Raw genomic sequence first — 18973 nt, forward strand, 5'->3', positions numbered from 1 at the left:
GCGCGCCATGAGGGTAGCCGGGTTAATTCCGAGCGCATTACAAACGTACAAAGGTTACGATTGTGTGTACCGTAACGTAAACAGCCCTCATCCCGGATTATCGTGTGTTTTATTGTGGGGATCTTTGCCGTGAATATGATTTATTATCCGCGCTTCGCCGCACTTCCAAAGATTCCTCTTCGGGATTAAAGACGAAGTCGGACTGTTTCGGAACAAGAGCTCGTTTAATCGCCCGTTTAATTCGAGTGCCATTTTTGACTCGACAACTGCGAACTAACCGCGGGAATTTTCCCTTCGTCGTACGGATTGATGGGCCTAATCTCGCCCCTTTATGTCTTTGCGGGGCAGTATTAAGTATTTAGGGCTACGGCGGGCGAGAATCCTTTCAGTTTTGCACCGGTGTTGTATTTTGTTGGCGATTAAGAATTTATACGGAACCGGATTTAGTGGCACCTTTCAGGTGTAATGGCGGCATCGCAGAGACACCCTACACGTAAGTTGCAGCCTGCGGCCGCTCATGTAAGGGAATTGCTGTGTGTCTGTGTCTCCCCCTTTATGAGAACAACCACCTGCTAACCCCAAAGGCAACATTTCAGTCTCCCCTCTTACAATATGATTACCCAAATTCGATTTGTTGTTTAAACAGCTAGCTTCAATATTTACAGGATGACTCATGCATACCTGCCACGACCCTCGCTGATAACTCTTATCGAAATAATTGGATCCCAGCGAAGTACGAGGCACGTAAAACAAGCGGACGACCTAGGCTGACACCCTCTGAAAATGACATTATCGCCGCGAAACATTTTTTGATCAAATATCGGCGAAAGAAAACATTTGTAGATGCGCTGCCAAAAAAAACTTCGGAATTATATATTTTTTTTATTTGGCAATTCATTTATGATTTGGAGCACAAATTATGTTTCGCCAATTTCTTTTACCCTCTGATGTTTAAAATTGGTGATTTTGGAGGTTTTTTATACTTTACAAAATTGTCAATGTCGACATGTTTCCATTCTTTCTCAAAAATTTAATGATTGTCTCGTGAGTCCTGTATTAATTGTAAATCGACAGTGTAATTTCCCATCAAGTTTATTACATGTTGATAGTCTTTGGACTTGAGTAACTTCCCAAATGACAGATAAACTACCAAACTTGTTCCTTCCAATAATTGAGTCATTTAACTTTGAAACTCGTCAACGTAGAATAGTTCGACTTCTTGGTTATCTAAACAAACTGTCTCTGATAGAATTAAACGATGTGGAGAGTTAGATCATGATGGAAATCGTCCTTGAGGAAGAAAGTGTAGCAATGTGAATGTTTGTTTCAGAAGACTGGCTCACTGATCAAAAACAGGCCGAGAATATGATTTGAAAAACTGTTAACTAAGTATCTAGATTTACAAATTTTAAAAAGTGTACCGATGGAATTGACAGTTTGCAATGGTCACAAGGAGATAAAGAGCAATAATAGAAGTAGTATTCGTAGCCAGCAGAGAAGTTTTCGAGACGTGTGGAACAAAATAATTTTCATCTAGTTACCTTTGCATTATCCTTATAAAAATAGGATGTGCCTTTCTACAGGCAGTACCCCAACCTCAAAATATACATCAAAATTCCAAATGTAATTTATTGCGAAGGGATGAGATCGGAAATAAGCCGCAATAATGAACGTTTTTTCTTGCATGGTATACATTTTAATCGTTTGTTAATTCAATTCAATGAATTGTAATAATTCTCAATTTGATTGATGGCATTTATTGACAGAACTTCAAGGTCACTTCAAAAAGAGTAGAGCGGTGCAGGAAAATTTACATGTGAAAAAATTCCAAAGCTAATTAGATGATAATGATTTTGTTCCACACTGTGCTTCCTCGAATTAAGAAAAGGGATATGTTTTTCAGAACCTTTCTTTTATACCATGTACTTAAATAATTATATAATGACTGGTTTTTTATTTATATTGATAACATAATTACATAACATTTTTGATTTACAATCCAAAATGTCCGATAATAATGTGGAATCTGGAAAAGTGCCCCGAATGCTTGCAGCGTTTCCACGTTGAATGGCAAGGGAAATCCTCTCAAAAAGGAATTTCTTTGATTTTTAATCGCCTGATTCCGCGATAAGGCGATTTCCGATGACATTAATGAAATCGATGGTTTCTTTGCACCAAGGGCCTAAGGTTTCAAAGGCTAAACTTTTAAATATGTAGTTTGACGAAAAAATTGAACTATATTTGCAATGTTTGCGTTTGCAAGCCATTTCAGCGGCAAAACCTGAGACTTCAGATGTTTTCAATACGCAACTGTCTGCAAGTGTATCTACAATAGTAACGCCCCAAAGCAAAGGTTGACCTTTAATCCACGGAACTAAAGTCATCCCATCTGGGCGTTTTCCGTCATCCCGAGATAGTCCGTTTGGTTCTAAAGTTGAATAGAAGTCAAAGACCGGTTGATAATAGAATTAATTTCAGTGTGTCTTGAAAATCTACCACTGCTTTTGGAACAATTTAGACCGTGAATCCCAATTTCGTCAACTTTCGCATTGCATTTGCAAATATGAGGTGTACAAAGATTACAACCCAATCTTAAAACAATACAAACTTGGAAGGAAGTGTTATCTAAAAGAGTACCTACCAATATTAGGAGAAGGTATTGCATGTAACGAAGAAAGACAATGATTAATAATTGAACTTAATTTATCTGCAGCTAAATGTCTACAAGCTTCTAATAGTTGGTAACACAAAAAAGTACAGTAGGAACTACATATTTTCATGTCCTTATCCAGAGTGACTACTGTTGTGAATTATCTGGTTGATGGCGTAGAGCTTGTTGAAAATCCCCTGGCAGACTCGATATCCAATGAAGAGTTTGTCTAGTGTCACCACCGCGTTTTGGGAAAGGTCTACTACAATGAAAGATTCTTGCGTTGGAGCACTAACACTACACTACTGTTTCGTTAAGAAAATAAACTGTTAATTGGAATTATCATCGAAAAACCGTTGCGACAAGGATTGAGAACGTTTCCGGCCTGAGATCGTCTTGTTTGATCACCTTAGAAACAGAAAAAAAAAAACAAAATGTCTAGGTTACGTGAAATAACCTGATTGGTCCGTAACAAAACTCCGGGATGCAAAACTCGGGGTGATCTGGCTAGCGCTTCATTGGACTTTTTTACCGTCGGTATTTTACATAATTATAATCTGTTTCAAAATCAAAAATCCACCAATGACACTGCATTTTACCTCGAAAATACAACCTACAACGTCGCCACCTTTTGTTTTTAGTGTGTTTGTTTGCAAGTGTCAGAAAAAAGTGGGGTTATGAAAGAAAACTGTTGACAGTCGTTGTGGTCGTAGTTCATCGTGTTTTAATACCTAATTGATAATTTGTAATATTGATCATACAAATCTCCCTTTTTTATTTTTAACCATGAACTTTGACTTCGTTGTTTTGGGAGTCGTCAATTTCTGAGTGTATTGAGTGGTGTAAAATAAACAGATTCGAAAAAGTTACTCCATTTCAATCGTTCAATTTTTAAAGCCTTTTCAATCTTAGATTTCTCAATTAAAACAAGGGTTGTTCAGTGGAAAGTGAGTTTAGGACGTTAAGAAACATTTTGATTTTAATTATTTTTTTTATTTTCAATCGATCGAAATCATCACCGTTCAACAAAATCATACAGTTTCTACAATCTTCAGAAGATTTATCTGAATCATGATCATCGCCCACATGCTTTATCTCATTTTCAGTTGATACTCCTCGACCTCCTTCAAATCTTAGATTTAGATGAAGTCACCAGGAGTTAAGTCAAGGCTGTACGGTGGATCATTAGAATGCAAATTTGACAGTATTAGATTTTTCAATTACTTTGACTTTCATTCTTGTCCTTCTTTTTCCGATTCTGAATAACTGAGGGTTCCTCATGAATTTCCTTCCCAAATGTATTCTTCATCCCAAGATCTTTCATCACAGATTGGGCTTAACACAGTGCCAGCGAATCACCTGTCACCTGACATGGTGCTAATTAATTGTTGTTTGCTCGAGAATTATCAAAGCAACTGACACTCAATTCCATAGCAACAACTATCATAACATAATATTATGAACATGTCTCTATATCAAGAATTCCCCTCTTTACCTCAATCGAAACTTGACATTTTCTATTCGGTATAAATAGCAACATTTCAGAAGCGCCAATAGACAACTCCCACTACGCCCTGAAGCATTTTTGCAACCCTTAATTGCGACGCTGTGTGGAGGTGGCCGGGCCACTTTTGCGTAAAAAGTTGAAACAAAGGATGCTTCGCTCTCGCAGGCGAAAATAACGTTTGCAAAGTCACAATTTTTTCGACCAGCTGGAGCTGATTTAATTTGGAAATTAAAACGCAAATTCCACCATCCACCCGTCTTCATTATTTCCGCTACCTTACGGCTCCCACGCGTCCTCCGATTCGAATCAATTCGTGCACCTCGCAGGATCGTTTTTCAAGTCCGTGCTTGCAGCTTTGTAGCGCTTATCAGTTTCCCGCTTTGGAGTTTTCCAAACGGACTCGGTGAAATCCGGGAGGAAAATTGTCGCCTTCCAGTCGGGGAAATATTCCAACCATTCAGAAGATGCGCGCAGCGAGAGCTTCTGACCTAAATACGGCACAAAAGCATCTGAGCTTTGTTAATGCATAAAGATGTGCGATCCTGTACAGGTCCTGATGAGATAAACACGCCACTATCGCCCCAATTCGGAACTATTCGACAATGGGGCTGTTCATTTCAGCCAAGTTTAGAGGTTTTGTCTCGCAACGATTAATTGTCTACGGCAGGTGGTCCTCACTGAAGAGTGAATTCCAGATCGTATACTTTTTATCGATTGGGAATAAATTCTATTGTGCGCAAACATGTTTACTGCGGAAAGTGGAACGAAAAAGGAAATAATGAAAATTTAGGACTCGGTATACATAAGTAGCCCAGCTTTGAGCTTTTATTCGGGCCGATTTATCGAAACAGTCGTCTGGGGAATCGATCAGTCGCGCTCTAAACTGTGCTTAATTTTTTTAGCATTGGGCGCGCACATCTTGAAGCTCGGAGCTTTTAGGGTCTGCGGCGCCACTCTGCGGTTTGTTACATTTAATAATCAATGAGAGCAAAATCTGTACACAGCTGCTAAAATACAAATTTTGTTTCACGACCCGGACGGATTCGCCACAAAGAAAATATCGCCGGGTCGCGCAAACACAATGTGTTTCGAGCGGGGACCTTGTTTGAACTTGTTATGGCGTCCGAATTGCACAAAATGGTCCCATTGAACAGGCACGATGACAAATTCGGGTGAACTAAAATGCCATCTTAATTCCAAATTAGGATCAAGCTGGGTCCATTGTTTGTTCTCTGAAAGCGCTCCAGTATTTCAGACTGTTGTGAGGAAAAATTGATTAATTTGGAGCTAATGCGGGGGTTGAAGTACGCGGATAACAAAGTAATTACTGTTAACAAAACAAAATTTGCAGGAAATCAACCATTTTTAGCCGAGTTAAAAGTTTGCAATCAGAGTAAAGGAATAATTTTGCCGTATTCATCGCGAGTTTTAGACTTTCGGCGGTTTGAATAGGTCCAATTAACTAATGTAGCAACTTCTGATTCAACCTCAAGATTCTTTGAATGCTGGGAATGGTAATAAATAAGGCGCTCAAAATATTTTGCTTTTGCCAAGTTGGAGTTGGTGATTGATGGTTGGGAAAAGAGAATCTAAATACGCACTTAAAACAAAGAAGCAATTATAAGACGCTATGGAGTAATTAATTCAGGATCTTAAAAGGATCGGAGAATTTTGAAAAATAAGTAAATGGGAGTGGAAGTTAGTAGAAAATAAAGGCAATATATTGAATGAAAATTCATGACATGATGGCATTTATTAAGTACTTGACTACAGTGCAACACATTAAGAATGGATAACATTAAGAAATGAAAATAAAGAAGGGAAGAAAGACTAACTAAACGTACTCGTATGTCCGATTTCTTTCCAACTTTCGAAGGAATTTGAATGTGTGGAGAAAATGTTAAAGGCGAGAAGAAGAAACACAGTCACTAACTGAATTAGACAGAAAGGAGTAAGTAATTAATTTTTTATAAAAAGGAAAAATTAATGAGGAAGGGTAGCAAATGAACGGTAATGAGTATAATAAAGAGAATGAATAAGTAAGTAAAAGTTCGAGGAAAACGGTAATAGAGGGAAAACGCAAAGAAATATTCGACTTTTTTTTATGTAAATAAGAGAATTAAATGAAGGAGAGGAAGGGAAAAAATTAAACAACTGCGATTTGTCTTTTAAAAGTGACTAAAGAATATACATTAATGTATAAATTAATCAGATTAAAAAACATTTCCTGGTTTCAGAGGAAAACGGTAATAAAGTATAAAGAAAAATGTATTAATTGTGATAAAATGAGGGGCAATATTTTTCGATAGACAATAAGAAAAATTGTGGAAAATACATTTTTGAAATGAATGAAAAAGGTAATTTTCCGTACTCCCAAGCGGACGAAAAGTAACTCTTTTTCGGCCGCACTTTTCTGACCCTGGACCGTGGCGCCATCTGTGGGTCTGTTTAGTAAGTTAACAACGAAACTGACAAAAGCGAGTAAACCGACTGAAAACAAATGAAAATTTGACAATTAAATTTAACCAAAGTATGTATTTAATTTGCCCGAAAAAGTGTTGTATCGTTTATTCCTGGTGCTTATTTGGTGCATAATAAGAAAATCAACGATCATATAATCAATAGCAAGAGCATGATGAAGAAATGTGTAATACAACAGCGAAAATGATGAATAAATGTCTAATACGCCGCCGAACATCGCAGATGATAAACGCAATAATTGTCCTGTCACCATAAATTATGTAAATAAGCAATTGTATTGCAAATAGTAAATTTCTCGTTTTGTTAGTAAGCTGATAAAAAAGAAAAAAAAATTTGTTACCCAGTCTAGGACTGGTTTACAAATCTATGAGGGGCATGATGACCAACTCAATAGACGAGACAGAATATAGCCTTTTTTTTTGCGCCCTGGGTCGGAATCGAACCCGCGACCCTCGCGTCCCTGAGCCGAAACGGACTCCCTTAGGCTATAAAAAATTGTTAATAATTATGTATTAATAAATGTATTTATTTGAAAAAAGCCTTGATACACATAACTATTACTTTGGAAAATGGGTAAACATAGTATATATCTACATAACATTTTTTTTTAAGAATGAAAAAGAAAGAATGGAGTGAAAGTTGAAATAGATAATAATAGTAAAAACCGACAAGTAACACTGCTCAAATTAGGCAAACAATGATTGTATACTAGAAAGAAAGGACAGTGGAAGTGTGCAAATATTTGAAGATAAATGTGTAATAAAGAGGGAAATTTGGAACAGCAGGGATCTCATCTGGGCAATGCATTAAGAAGAAAATGACATTTTGTAAATGAGTAATGACTTTCAGAATATACAGAGTATATGTGAAGTAGGTGTGTTAATTTTAACCACTGAAAGAAACTCACTAATTTATGAAACTTTTCTCTATAACGTTTTGCAAAATTAAATAATATAATTATTAATCAACTTAAGTACATAACATTTTTGTTTTACAATACCTACAAATATTTCCGATAATAATGCGGAATCTGGAAAAGTGCCCCGAATGCTTGCAGCGTTTCCACGTTGAATAGCAAGGGAAATCCCCTCGAAAAGGAATTTCTTTGATTTTGAATCGCCTGATTCCGCAATAAGTCGGTTTCCGATGACATTAATGAGATCGATGGCTTCTTTGCACCAAGGGTCTAAGGTTTCAAAGGCTAAACCTTTAAATACATAATTTGGCGAAATAATTGAACTATATTTGCGTTTGCAAGCCATTTTTACAAAATTCGCAAAAGTTTTCTAAGATTTTTTGACCCGCAATTTTTACCCAACGAGTCCTTTTGTGTGATTAACTTGTCTTAATTTTTTTTAACCATGAGAATTTTGATTTTTTCTATAAAAATGCAACTTTTTTGGGAAGGTTCCGTTTCTATCACAACAGAAAATTTACGCCCTTACCCATAGGTGGGTATACATTTTGAGGGCTAATTTATTCAAAATGTTAAATCAATTTGTGACGCTTTTTCATAAAAAGATGGAAAAAAGGTTTGTTTTTAACAAGCTCTGCTACGTGTTAAAATTAACATTCGCATTTAGATACACCTGTACTGTATACAAATTATAAGTAATAGAAGATCTCTACATTACACCATGCAGACCAACTGAAGATTTCTTTTGCAAACAAGAGACGAAAGGGATGAAAAATTGGAAGAATATGTAGGAGGAAATGTTAAAAGAAAACGTGAGGAGTAACAAATTGGAGAAACATAAGCAGAACGTAAGAAAAGAGAATCAAAAAGAAAAATTAAGAGAAAATGAGGACAAAAGAACGTGAACTGAGCATGGACAACAAGATTAAAAGAAGAAAAGCAAGTCAAATAAAATAAAAATAACAGCAGAAATAAATTCTGAAAAAAAATCAAATTGTAAAAAAGTATCATATGATTGAATACTTTTATCTGTAGAAGGCTAAGTATCTTGATTCATCACTGGCAACATAATTTAAAAAAAAAAAATCCATTATCATCCATATTGTAAAGGTGTTTTTTTTTAAATTTGGCATCGGAGTTGACGTTGAAGAGTCCATTGTGAATGAACCACTCGTCTTAAAAACACTGAATTTTCAAATTGCGGATTAAAAACACAAACAACGTAAAAAGTGAGGTTAGATTTAAACAGCTGATCAGATTTGTGCGTTCACAATCGACTCTTCAACGCCAACTTCGACAATCTAGCAAGAAAACATCCTACTGGCAGGGGATCATGTTTGTAAGAAACTGTAGGTGTAGACGGAAGCCTTAAACAATGTTTAGATAAGATTCATTACGAGAAAAAAAATCTCCAAAATGTTGTCGTTGATTTAAATGGAATTAACTTTTGTGATATTTTTAGCCAGTCATTTTTCATTGGATGTGTATCGTGCACAAATATGTTTTGTTTGAACAGTTTTCTAAATCCCCTGATGACCATTTTATTAAATGTACCTAACGATTTTATCCTGTAAAATCTGTTATTTTCCATGTATCGATTGAACATTTATTTCTCGTGCTGTATAATCCATTAACAGTTAATATTATCCATATTCTGTATTTATATATTACCTACAGTTTCTTGCAAACACGACCCTTCTTTTGAGAGAAGCCAAAAGAATCATGCTAAAATGGAAAAAGCAAAAAAAAATACTACAAGACAAAGTTTATATCAGGATGTTTGAAAAGAAAAATAGAAAGAATTTTTTGAAGAAGAATGTTTTTGAAATTGTTAACATTGCTCTAAATGTAGGTACAAATCGTACAAGTATCGTATTTCAATTTCAAAATCTAATTGAATCAAAAGTGTTTTGTTTTTTTACATACTTTTAGAATTCTTAATATTTACACCAAACAAAAAATAATTCTTGCTTAAGAATTACCTAAAAATTCTTGTTTCATTTCATTCGATAAATTCCTAAGATAAGTCGGTTACAACCTTCAACCTCTGCGGAACCCTCAATCGATATTTAATACATCATTACGTTCCGTAAGATTACTGTACACTCCTCTTCTTTGAACCTACCTTTTTGTCTTTCGCTCCATAAACGCACATACATGACTGTGACATTTCTAACGACCAGCACAACTGGTACGCGCATAAACCATTTATTCTCTTTCCCCCGATAATTTAATGGCCTCCAACAGTAAAAATCCATCATCGCGCGCGCCCATTGCGAAACTATTCGCTGAAAAACGCTGCGACAAAATGATAAAAGAGATAAAACTGCGGTAACTGCAAGAAGCATGTGCTTCCATTCCCACTTCGATCACTGGCGGCGATAAAACGAACGCCATATTTCACTCAAAAAATGGACGGTTCGTTTTCAGCGAGACGCAGCTCATTTAAATCGCATTATTTACCAATTACTCACATTTCAGTCATTTTCATTTTTCAGTCGGACAAACAAAGCTCAAGGCAAACTGCAACTCGCTCAGAGTGATTGATGACATTTAATTTGCTGGTCCGGTGTGTGGCCATAATGCAAGTGGATAACAATCGAGTGTACACAAAAGAAATCAACCCAATCGATACGGTGGCGTTTATGCAGTTTGCATATTTTCAGCTCCGCTCGTTAATATCCGTCTAGTTAAAATCCGGAAATGAGCGGCTCATCAAAAATTTCTTTCACTTTTTAATTCAGTTCGTGGAGTTAAGGACGTTTAAGGATGCAGGATGTAGCGCCACCCTCCGAGGATCTATTGGGGGTTGATCGCGGTTTATTTATTTTTGGAGTTTCGGCCTAAAGAGCATCAAGGATTATATGATTTAACTGGTTCCATCAGTTAAACAGGTTAACTTGGTTAATTAGCTGATGGTTAAACCGGTTAAAAAGAGAAACCGGTCAAAGAACCGGTTAACTATTTGACCAGTTAAATTAATTTATTAATCAATCAATGGAATAGGAAAATATATTTAAAGAATTTTCACAGCGTAACAAATTATTCTTCTTGAAGTATACTGACCAATAAATAACTAATTAACGAAACTAAACGTAACCGTCAGCTAATCACTCCAGTTAAACCATATAGCGTTAATTGTAACCGGTTAAATAGATTAGCCGGTTTATTTTTTTCACCGTTTTAGCTCTTTAACCGATTTAACCATCCGTTAATCAAGTTAATCACTTTAACTGGTTAAGCCTGTTAAAGCGTACAGTACTAGTCCGACCACTGAAGAAATGACCCCACTAATTTATTAACCCTGGATTTCACCATTAGCTAATTAACCAAGTTAAGCTCTTCAACTTCTTAAATCAACTAAACCCTTCAACGCTGAATGTAACCGATCAAATAAGTTAACCGGTTAATTTTGTAACCTCTTTAGCCGGTTTAACCATAAACCAAGTATGTAGCTAAGTTAACCATTTTAACGTTAAAGGTTTAACTGGTTTAAACCATTCAGCTCTGAACTGAAGAAATTACCCCAACTAATTTATTAACTGAGGTTTAACTATCAGCTAATTAACCAAGTGAAGTTCTTCAACTTCTTAAACCAGTTTAACCCTACGGTTTGCCTATTTAGGCGGTTTTACGAAATAACCAAGTCAACCGTTTGAACTGATTGAACTAGTTAAACCGTCCAGTTCTGAACTGAAGAAATAACTCCAACAAATTTATTAACGCTGTTAGCTGTGACTGCAAATTCGATTGAAATTTTTAATTGCCAAGTATTAGCAGCCCCCCTTCGCCTTATTTAATAATGAAATTATTACCCATAATACCTCCCCTCTTTGGGGACGGCGTCGTAATCCGTAAAGTCACGTTTTTAGTTGGCAAGAAAGTGGCCCTAATGAAATTCATCATTAAAATTTTGTCTCCTTAATGCCGTTGATTAAATTTGGGCGAAACTTTTTTCATAATTTTTAATGGGCATCAGTCAGGAGAGTCTTCAAGTGCGAGCGAGACCACGAAACTCTAGGCTCATCCAGGAAATTATGAAATTCGAAACCACTTAATCAGCATTCGAAAAATAGCGCACTTGTTCCATCCATTATATTTAATCCTCCTGAAATTAATTTTCAGGCGATCGAGCACGTTCCGCTGAAAATCCTGAAACAAATTAAAACGTCACTTTTCCATCGACTCTTCTTGTTCTTTCACTTACGAATTTGGAGGTTTACGGTCGCGCTCTGCTTTCATTACTTGGGGATGAAGGGTTGCGTCGGGAGGAAGGACACGTCCGCATGCAAATCTCGCCGACATGTTGTACCTTCTGATGCGGTGCTCAAGTTTGAAGTCTGCACCCCGTAAAGCTCGGGCTCAACTTTCCTTGTTTATTCTCGAGGAAAAAATGTAACCAAGTTTGGAGATAGAATTTAGCTTGCTGCTTGAATCAACGAGGCATGAAGCTTTAATGGTGCCTCATGTGCGGGGCTCTCGACCGGCCACTTTCCGGGATTTAAATTTCAATTATGTGTTGCCGAAATGATTCTTTTATTCCATCTAAGTAAAGCGCCTTCGCTGTTAATTGCGTGGAGATTAATTTATTCATTCGTAGGAGCGTGAGGCGCTTGTAAAAACGTTTTGCGTAAAAACTTACGGAAATAAAACTACAACAAGACGAATGTGATGTTTATGAAGCATTTTCATTTGGTGAAACTGTTTTTTCAGAGTGGCACACCTGCACGGATTTGTACAAATGTCACACACGTCAGACGAAATGGTTTATTGGATAATATTCGAATGCAAATAATCGATATCAATTGTTGTTTGTTATTTGTGTATCTTGTTTTATAACTCGGCAATAAAAAAGATAAAAGTGTGTCGTGATGATAATGGAAGAAAATGAGACTGCTGCGAACAGTAGAAGCTCATTTTGTTTGATGGTCATATCTTTTTCAAATTTTCCTTATTTTTATTTGTTTGTTATAATAGCGTCATTTAGAGCATGGAGTTTAAGAATAGATTTTAATTTTCTTTTGCGCGATGGTGATACAATAAAGAACAATTTTTTAATATGTTTTGTTGATGTGGTACAATCCCTAATAACATCATAAATTAATTATTAATGTTTAAATAATACTTTGCTTAATTAAAGCAACAAAAATATATTTTTAATAAAATACTAGCTTTTGAGAATGTTGTAAACAAAATTTGTAGACAAAGTATATTTAAATAAGTTTAAGTCGGATTAATTACCAACTTAACTTCTCACTTTTAGCATTGAAACACAAAAATGAGCCGCGAAGTGACATAACCGGATTCCACCTACATTAGAAACAGAAATAAGCGAGGCGAACTCACTCTGTCGCGATATTCTGGGCGTAGATTTGTCGTTACTGCGCAGCTCCCTGACTTCATAGCATAATGAAACAAAATGCAGAACACAACCAGATGTTTTCCCTTGTTAATAAATTTTATTTGAAGAATATCGATCAATTAATTTGTGACTTAAATGCATTCAAACAGAGAACTAAATATACAAAAAAAAATGTAAAAATGTCTTCTGTACCACGTAAAGAATGCCGAAAGCTCGAAATAATAGACAGATACTCCAATTTTATTCACATGTATACAGGGTGTTTCTGAAATACGTGTGTTAATTTTAACTGGTAATAGAACTCGTCAAAAGGAACAACTTTTCTATTTCCCATTTTGCCGAAAAACGATTTTTAATTCCAAAAAAAATTGGAGAGATTTTTCACTGAAATAGCCCTACGCCACTAAATACTGCAATGGCTAATTGAGATCAGCGCTAATATGAAAAAAACATCCATTTTCATCCAGAAAACGTGTTTTAACGCCGAAATCGAAATTCAAATAAATCTACCCGTATAGCAAAAAATCCACTTCGTAAGAATCTGGCTGTTTCACGTTTTTAGGTAGCATAGTTTCGGAGATATGAACGGTTTTAGGAAAATCTTTCCTAGTTTTTTAAGCCATTACGCAACGTTTTTCGCCAAAATGGCAGAGAGAAAAGTTGTTCCTTTTGATGAGTTCTATTACCAGTTAAAATTAACGCACTTATTTCAGAAACACCCTGTATATTAAACAATGTTTATTTCGTTTTAAAAAATCAAAATAACATAACTATGTGCCATTAATCGTTGTTGTTCCTTGTAATAAAATGTTCTAAAAGGTGTATGTATTCTGCGCCATGAATTGCTAGAGCTGAAATTAATTACATATCCTTTGTTCAGACAGGACATTTATTGAAATAGTTCCAAAACTTTTAGTGACTTCGTGCTAACTCCTGAAATAAACTAAACCACGCAATAAATTATGAAACAACCCTTTGGATGTATTTATGGCGTTCTTTGTGTTAAAGGTATTGTCAAAACTTAAAAAATAAGAGACAAAGGAAAGTAATAAATAATCATGGGCCAGTAATATTCATGATTGTTATAGTTTTTCGAAATGCAAACAGTATTAAGAAATTTTATTTTGTTCTCCTAAATAAAGAGTTCTTCAGTTTTAGGTCATTCCTAAATTGTTCTTACTACTTTTACAATTTAAAACGTTTGACATTTGTTATTTCATAAAAATCTGCAAAAGTGCCAAATAAAACATTTGGTCAGCCGAAAAGTCTAATGGATATGTCGTAGTGTAGATATTTTACAGCGCTCAAACTAATCAGACCCTCGGCTTCGCCTCGAGCCTGAAACCTAGTTTTCGCACTGTACAATGCCCATACCGTACTCCAATGTAATTAACTATTTTGCATTGTTAGTGAGAAACAAATTGTAAAAATTATGTCAATTTGTTTCTACAACAATTCAAAAATATCTATTTGTTTGTTGATAAGAAGGAACTAAAATACTGACAGAACAAAACATAAAAAATGTACCGTAAAGTGCTATTTACGACTATTTTGCTTTACAAATAAAAGAATTAATGAAATAGTAATAAACCATAAACAGTAAAAATAGATTTGATCTCATTAGATGTATAATTTAATAATAAAACTTGAACAAACTATTTTCCGAACAAATGAGGTTCGTGGAGCGAACAATTGCATGTTTACTTGTTTTCCACTATATTTAGGCTAATGTCACTGTATCAGGTGATCATCAAATTATTATTATTTGTTTTACTATTTTTTCCAAAGTAAAAGGTAATTGTGAATATGATCATTCATAATTATGATTGATTCAAAAGTTCCTCATTTGATAATGAAAATTTTAGACCATTTCTATGATTATTCGGTCGTAACGAAGGAACAAAAGTCTGCGAATTGTTTGAGAACAACACGCTTTATTTTCTTTGATAGGCAACAGAGCCGTCCTCAGTCCCTCTAATAATGAAGTTGAGAATGAAACATTGTTAGAGCGGACCAGTAAACAATGAGAACTAAAGTTGAAATGGAGTTTATCTTGAAGTTTAGAACTTTAAAGCAGTGTGGAAGAACTAAAAGCACATTCGAGTGAAGAGTGAAAATCTGGTATTAACAAAAAAACATGTCAACAATGCTTGGATTTGGCGTTACTCGAAAATCCTTGTTGCGCCTTAAAAACCTTAAATTATCATAACTGACAACTCCTGACGCCGAATAAAAAGTAATACGAATAGGGGTGTGTTAAAATCCTGTTTTACTCTAAAAATATTTACATCATTATGGCGTCTAATTAGCATACGCTAATTTAGGCAATTTGAATTTTTGTAACATGTCAGTTCCAGCCGCGCCTTGTTCATTACTCACACTGACCCCTATAAAATTCAGCTCTAATTGGTAAATACTCCTTGTTTGCTGATTTACATTTTTAACTGAAATTCCCGTAGCATTAGTCAGGCAGTAACGAGGATTCCTCAAGTATCATGAGATACTAATTATGAAATAAATCCAACAGCCGACATACGACGGGCGAATTTCTCACAATCACCATCAATTAAGCCAATAACAGTCTCTGAAATAACAGTTTCTCAGCTGATAATGTGAAAATATCGCGCCGGAAACGTGTCCCAAGATGCTTAATGAAAATGGAAAATTCTAGTTTCAATCCTGAGACATAAACCAGTTTTATAGTTTCCAGGCGACTGGATTTCGACGTTACGACGTGACGTCACCTTAATACTGATTTAAATGTGTTTGACATGCTCTCAAAGCTCACTTTAAACCATTCAAACAGTACCAGCCCGACCAATCAGCAATCGATAAGGGAACACTTAACAAGGGCGCGAGTAGGCTGCGAATTGCGCTTATTATTTGATGGTAACCGCGTTTTAGTTGTTACATATGTTACGACACGCAGTGGCGGCACAAGTGGGGTTGCTCTCAGAGGGCGTGATGAGTTTTTGGTTTGTTTTCGGAAGCACCAGCTCATAAATCAGCGTACTTGAAACGAGAATAAATGATTCTCTCTAATTGCATCAAGCCAGCTCAAGAAACTTTTAACAAGAGGCAATCTAATTTGAGACGTAGAATTGCAAATGCAGCAACAAATTATTTCGTCTACTTATGCTGCATCTTGTTTAAGTACGTCAAGGAAGTTTGGCTCGGTGGCGAAGCTGAAACTAATAATTATTCCGGAAATGTAGTTATCTACATCTTGTAAATTTCAACGTGAGCTCGTGTATCTCCAGTACGTACCAGTTTTAAATCAATAAAGATTAAATTAACAAGTTGTGTAATACGGTGTTGCGAACATGAGTGAAAAATTAGTGAACTAAAATAAAAAATATTATGAGGTCAGAATATACTAGACGTCATTACAGAATTACAAAATTGTTTACAAAATACAGGGTGTTATTGAAAGTTGTACAGATATTTTAACCACGAGCTAGTCGCTTCATGTAGAACTCGGAAAAAATATCTAAAAAATTCTATGTCAAAAAATAAAATGACATTTATTTTTTGAGCTACAATTTTTTATAATTGCTTTTAGTCTTCTACGTTGTCAAACAACCTCGTAGGTAAAATTTCGGCACATTTTAAAAATACACCCTGTATATCATATTTTATAAAACGTACACCAATGCGGTTTCCTTGTTTTAAAGCATATTTCCTATAGGTTACTTCGCATTGGCGTACATTTTATAAAACATGATATACAGGGTGTATTTTTAAAATGTGCCGAAATTTTACCTACGAGGTTGTAGGACAACATATAAAACTAAAAGCAATTTTAAAAAATTGTAGCTCAAAAAATAACTGTCATTTTATTTTTTGACATAGAATTTTTTCAATATTTTTTCTGAGTTCTACATGAAGCCAGTAGCTCGTGGTTAAAATACCTGTACAACTTTCAATAACACCCTGTATTTAGTAATCATTTAATTTACCAAAGTTTGAAGAGTTTTGTTTTATCTACATTAACTAAATTAAATTGGTTGGTTTCCATTTTGTGTGTGTTTCAATAGAATTCTGTTATTTCGTGCTTCAACGGTTGGTTGGACTTCTTGTTGTGATACAGTTTGGCTAGCGTTTAAAATCTTAATTTACATTAGAGCGCTCCAACTAATCAGGCACTCGGTTTCGCCTCGAGCCTGAAACCTAGTTGTCGCGCTGGAAAATACACCTACTGTACTCTAATATAAATAACTGACGCTTCCTTGATGACTTCTCTTTTAACATTCTCTTAGATAATTTTGTTTTAATGAAGGATCTAGCTCACGCAAATATTAAAAATTGATCTGACCCGCTTCTATTGATAAAAGCAATTCGTACAAATAATTCTTTTCTGCTATGCAACAAATCAAAGGACCAACTCATCGATGAATCATACCCTCCCTTCATTCTGCTCGCAGCAGCTTTGACCCGCTCGCATTTAAAGACTCATTGATCTGAAATGGTTTTCAAGCAACTCATCATCTAAAAAGAGGACTCCTTGCGGTACTTCAATGGCGTCCGGTGCTTTGATAACGCTCACAAGTAGCTTTAACAAGAAACGAAAGCACCAATGTGGAAGTGTTAATACATTACCTTTCCTTCATTCTCAGCGAAAGCGCAACTTTTTACTTAATTAAATTGCTCAGTTTAAGTGCCGAATCTTCACCAATTTGAATCCGCAAGAAAATGTTACGCGAGACTGGCCTCCATAAAAATTTCTTCTTATCGTTGTGCTAAGTAATAACATGTCGGAAGGATAAACATCGTTGAGACCCAGCGTAAACAACGATCGGAATACCTATTTGGGTGGAGTAGGTACGCGAGTCAGGATATTGCGCTACATATTTTTGAGCTTTCAGGACACATCGCCGAAGGGCACCCGATTTAATTAAGCTTGTTGAGTAGCGACGTTTCTTTTAATTTAATAAATCCTCGTTGTCGCCTAATTCCGTGGAATTTAATGCGGCTCCTGCTCGTAAACCGGCGCCCGCTCCTGGCAACCAGGATAACGCCACGCATGATAGAGCAGGTTGCAATTTATTCGCCGCCTCCGTCCATTAACCCATCTGGGGTGCGTGCATCGATATTGCACGTCCACTACACTCTCCCCTCGCGGGTTGCCGAATGCAATAACCCAACCCTCCGGCTTGCAGCGCTCCTAATCCTGCAAGTCAGAGTTTGCCCGGTCAGGCGAGCTGACAAGGGCAATGTGCATGAGGAATTTTCACGGAAATATTGACAAACCATCGCCGCTGCGCGCTAATCGATAAGAGTGTTCACGCGAATGCACCGCAGGATCCGAAATGCAACGAATTTAAATGAAACGCTAACGATGTCCTGGAAACCGAGCCTAATTTGGCAGGACTAAGTAAATTTGGGCAACGAACTAGCTAAATCGTACACACGATCGTGTGGGACAGTTTTTCGCTTGGACGAGCCGAATTTTCACGATGTGGTTTTTTGTTGCAGGATTTCAGCCCCGATTGAAATGTACCATTGGGGGCGCACTATGGAGGGGGGCTTGATTGCAGCGCTCGCCGCCACGCCGCCATGGCGCTGCTGATGCGACGTCTATTCGTAGACGCTCAGGTACGATCAGGAGTACACCCACAAACACTTAAAACACCATTTTTTATTGTTAACGTCATAATTTCGCGCCATTCCGACCGCACTCATTTCCCTCGGCGCCCATAAGTCTTGCGTTTGCCGCGTTATTAACAGTGGAAGGATAAAGATGGCAGGGTTTTGCAGCTTTGCATATAATTTTACATTTGTGACGAGTTTCGACGCCCACGCTCATATTCTCTTCGTAATGAACTTCGCCCACCGTATGAAGGCTAAATAGTCCTGCAAAAAAAAAATTAATGTACCTATTAAAGCCGCGAAAACGCAGACAGTCCAAGAACCACAATAATGTCTGTTGTAAGGGTACTTTTAACCGGTAATGTTACACTTCTAAAAGTTATTACGGATGTAAAGTATTACTTTCCTAATGACAAAGTGTGTCGATTGATGTACCTAATGAATAATAATGCATAGACGTTGCACTTA

The 18973-nt window shown here is 36.3% G+C and overlaps 1 protein-coding gene across 8 annotated transcripts in view; it reads left to right on the forward strand.

The window, feature by feature from the left end:
• Liprin-gamma (liprin protein kazrin) overlaps positions 1-18973 on the forward strand; it is an 80893-nt gene that overhangs the window by 42559 nt on the left and 19361 nt on the right. For all 8 annotated transcript variants that reach the window (XM_069047867.1, XM_069047874.1, XM_069047920.1 and 5 more), the window contains exon 2: positions 18392-18511. In XM_069047867.1, the coding sequence (XP_068903968.1) occupies positions 18473-18511 (39 nt within the window). In that variant the 5' untranslated portion in view covers positions 18392-18472. The remainder of the gene's footprint in view (positions 1-18391; positions 18512-18973) is intronic.

The sequence above is a fragment of the Tenebrio molitor genome, chromosome 1, assembly GCF_963966145.1.
Source record: "Tenebrio molitor chromosome 1, icTenMoli1.1, whole genome shotgun sequence".
In the NCBI taxonomy this organism is placed as follows: domain Eukaryota; kingdom Metazoa; phylum Arthropoda; class Insecta; order Coleoptera; family Tenebrionidae; genus Tenebrio; species Tenebrio molitor.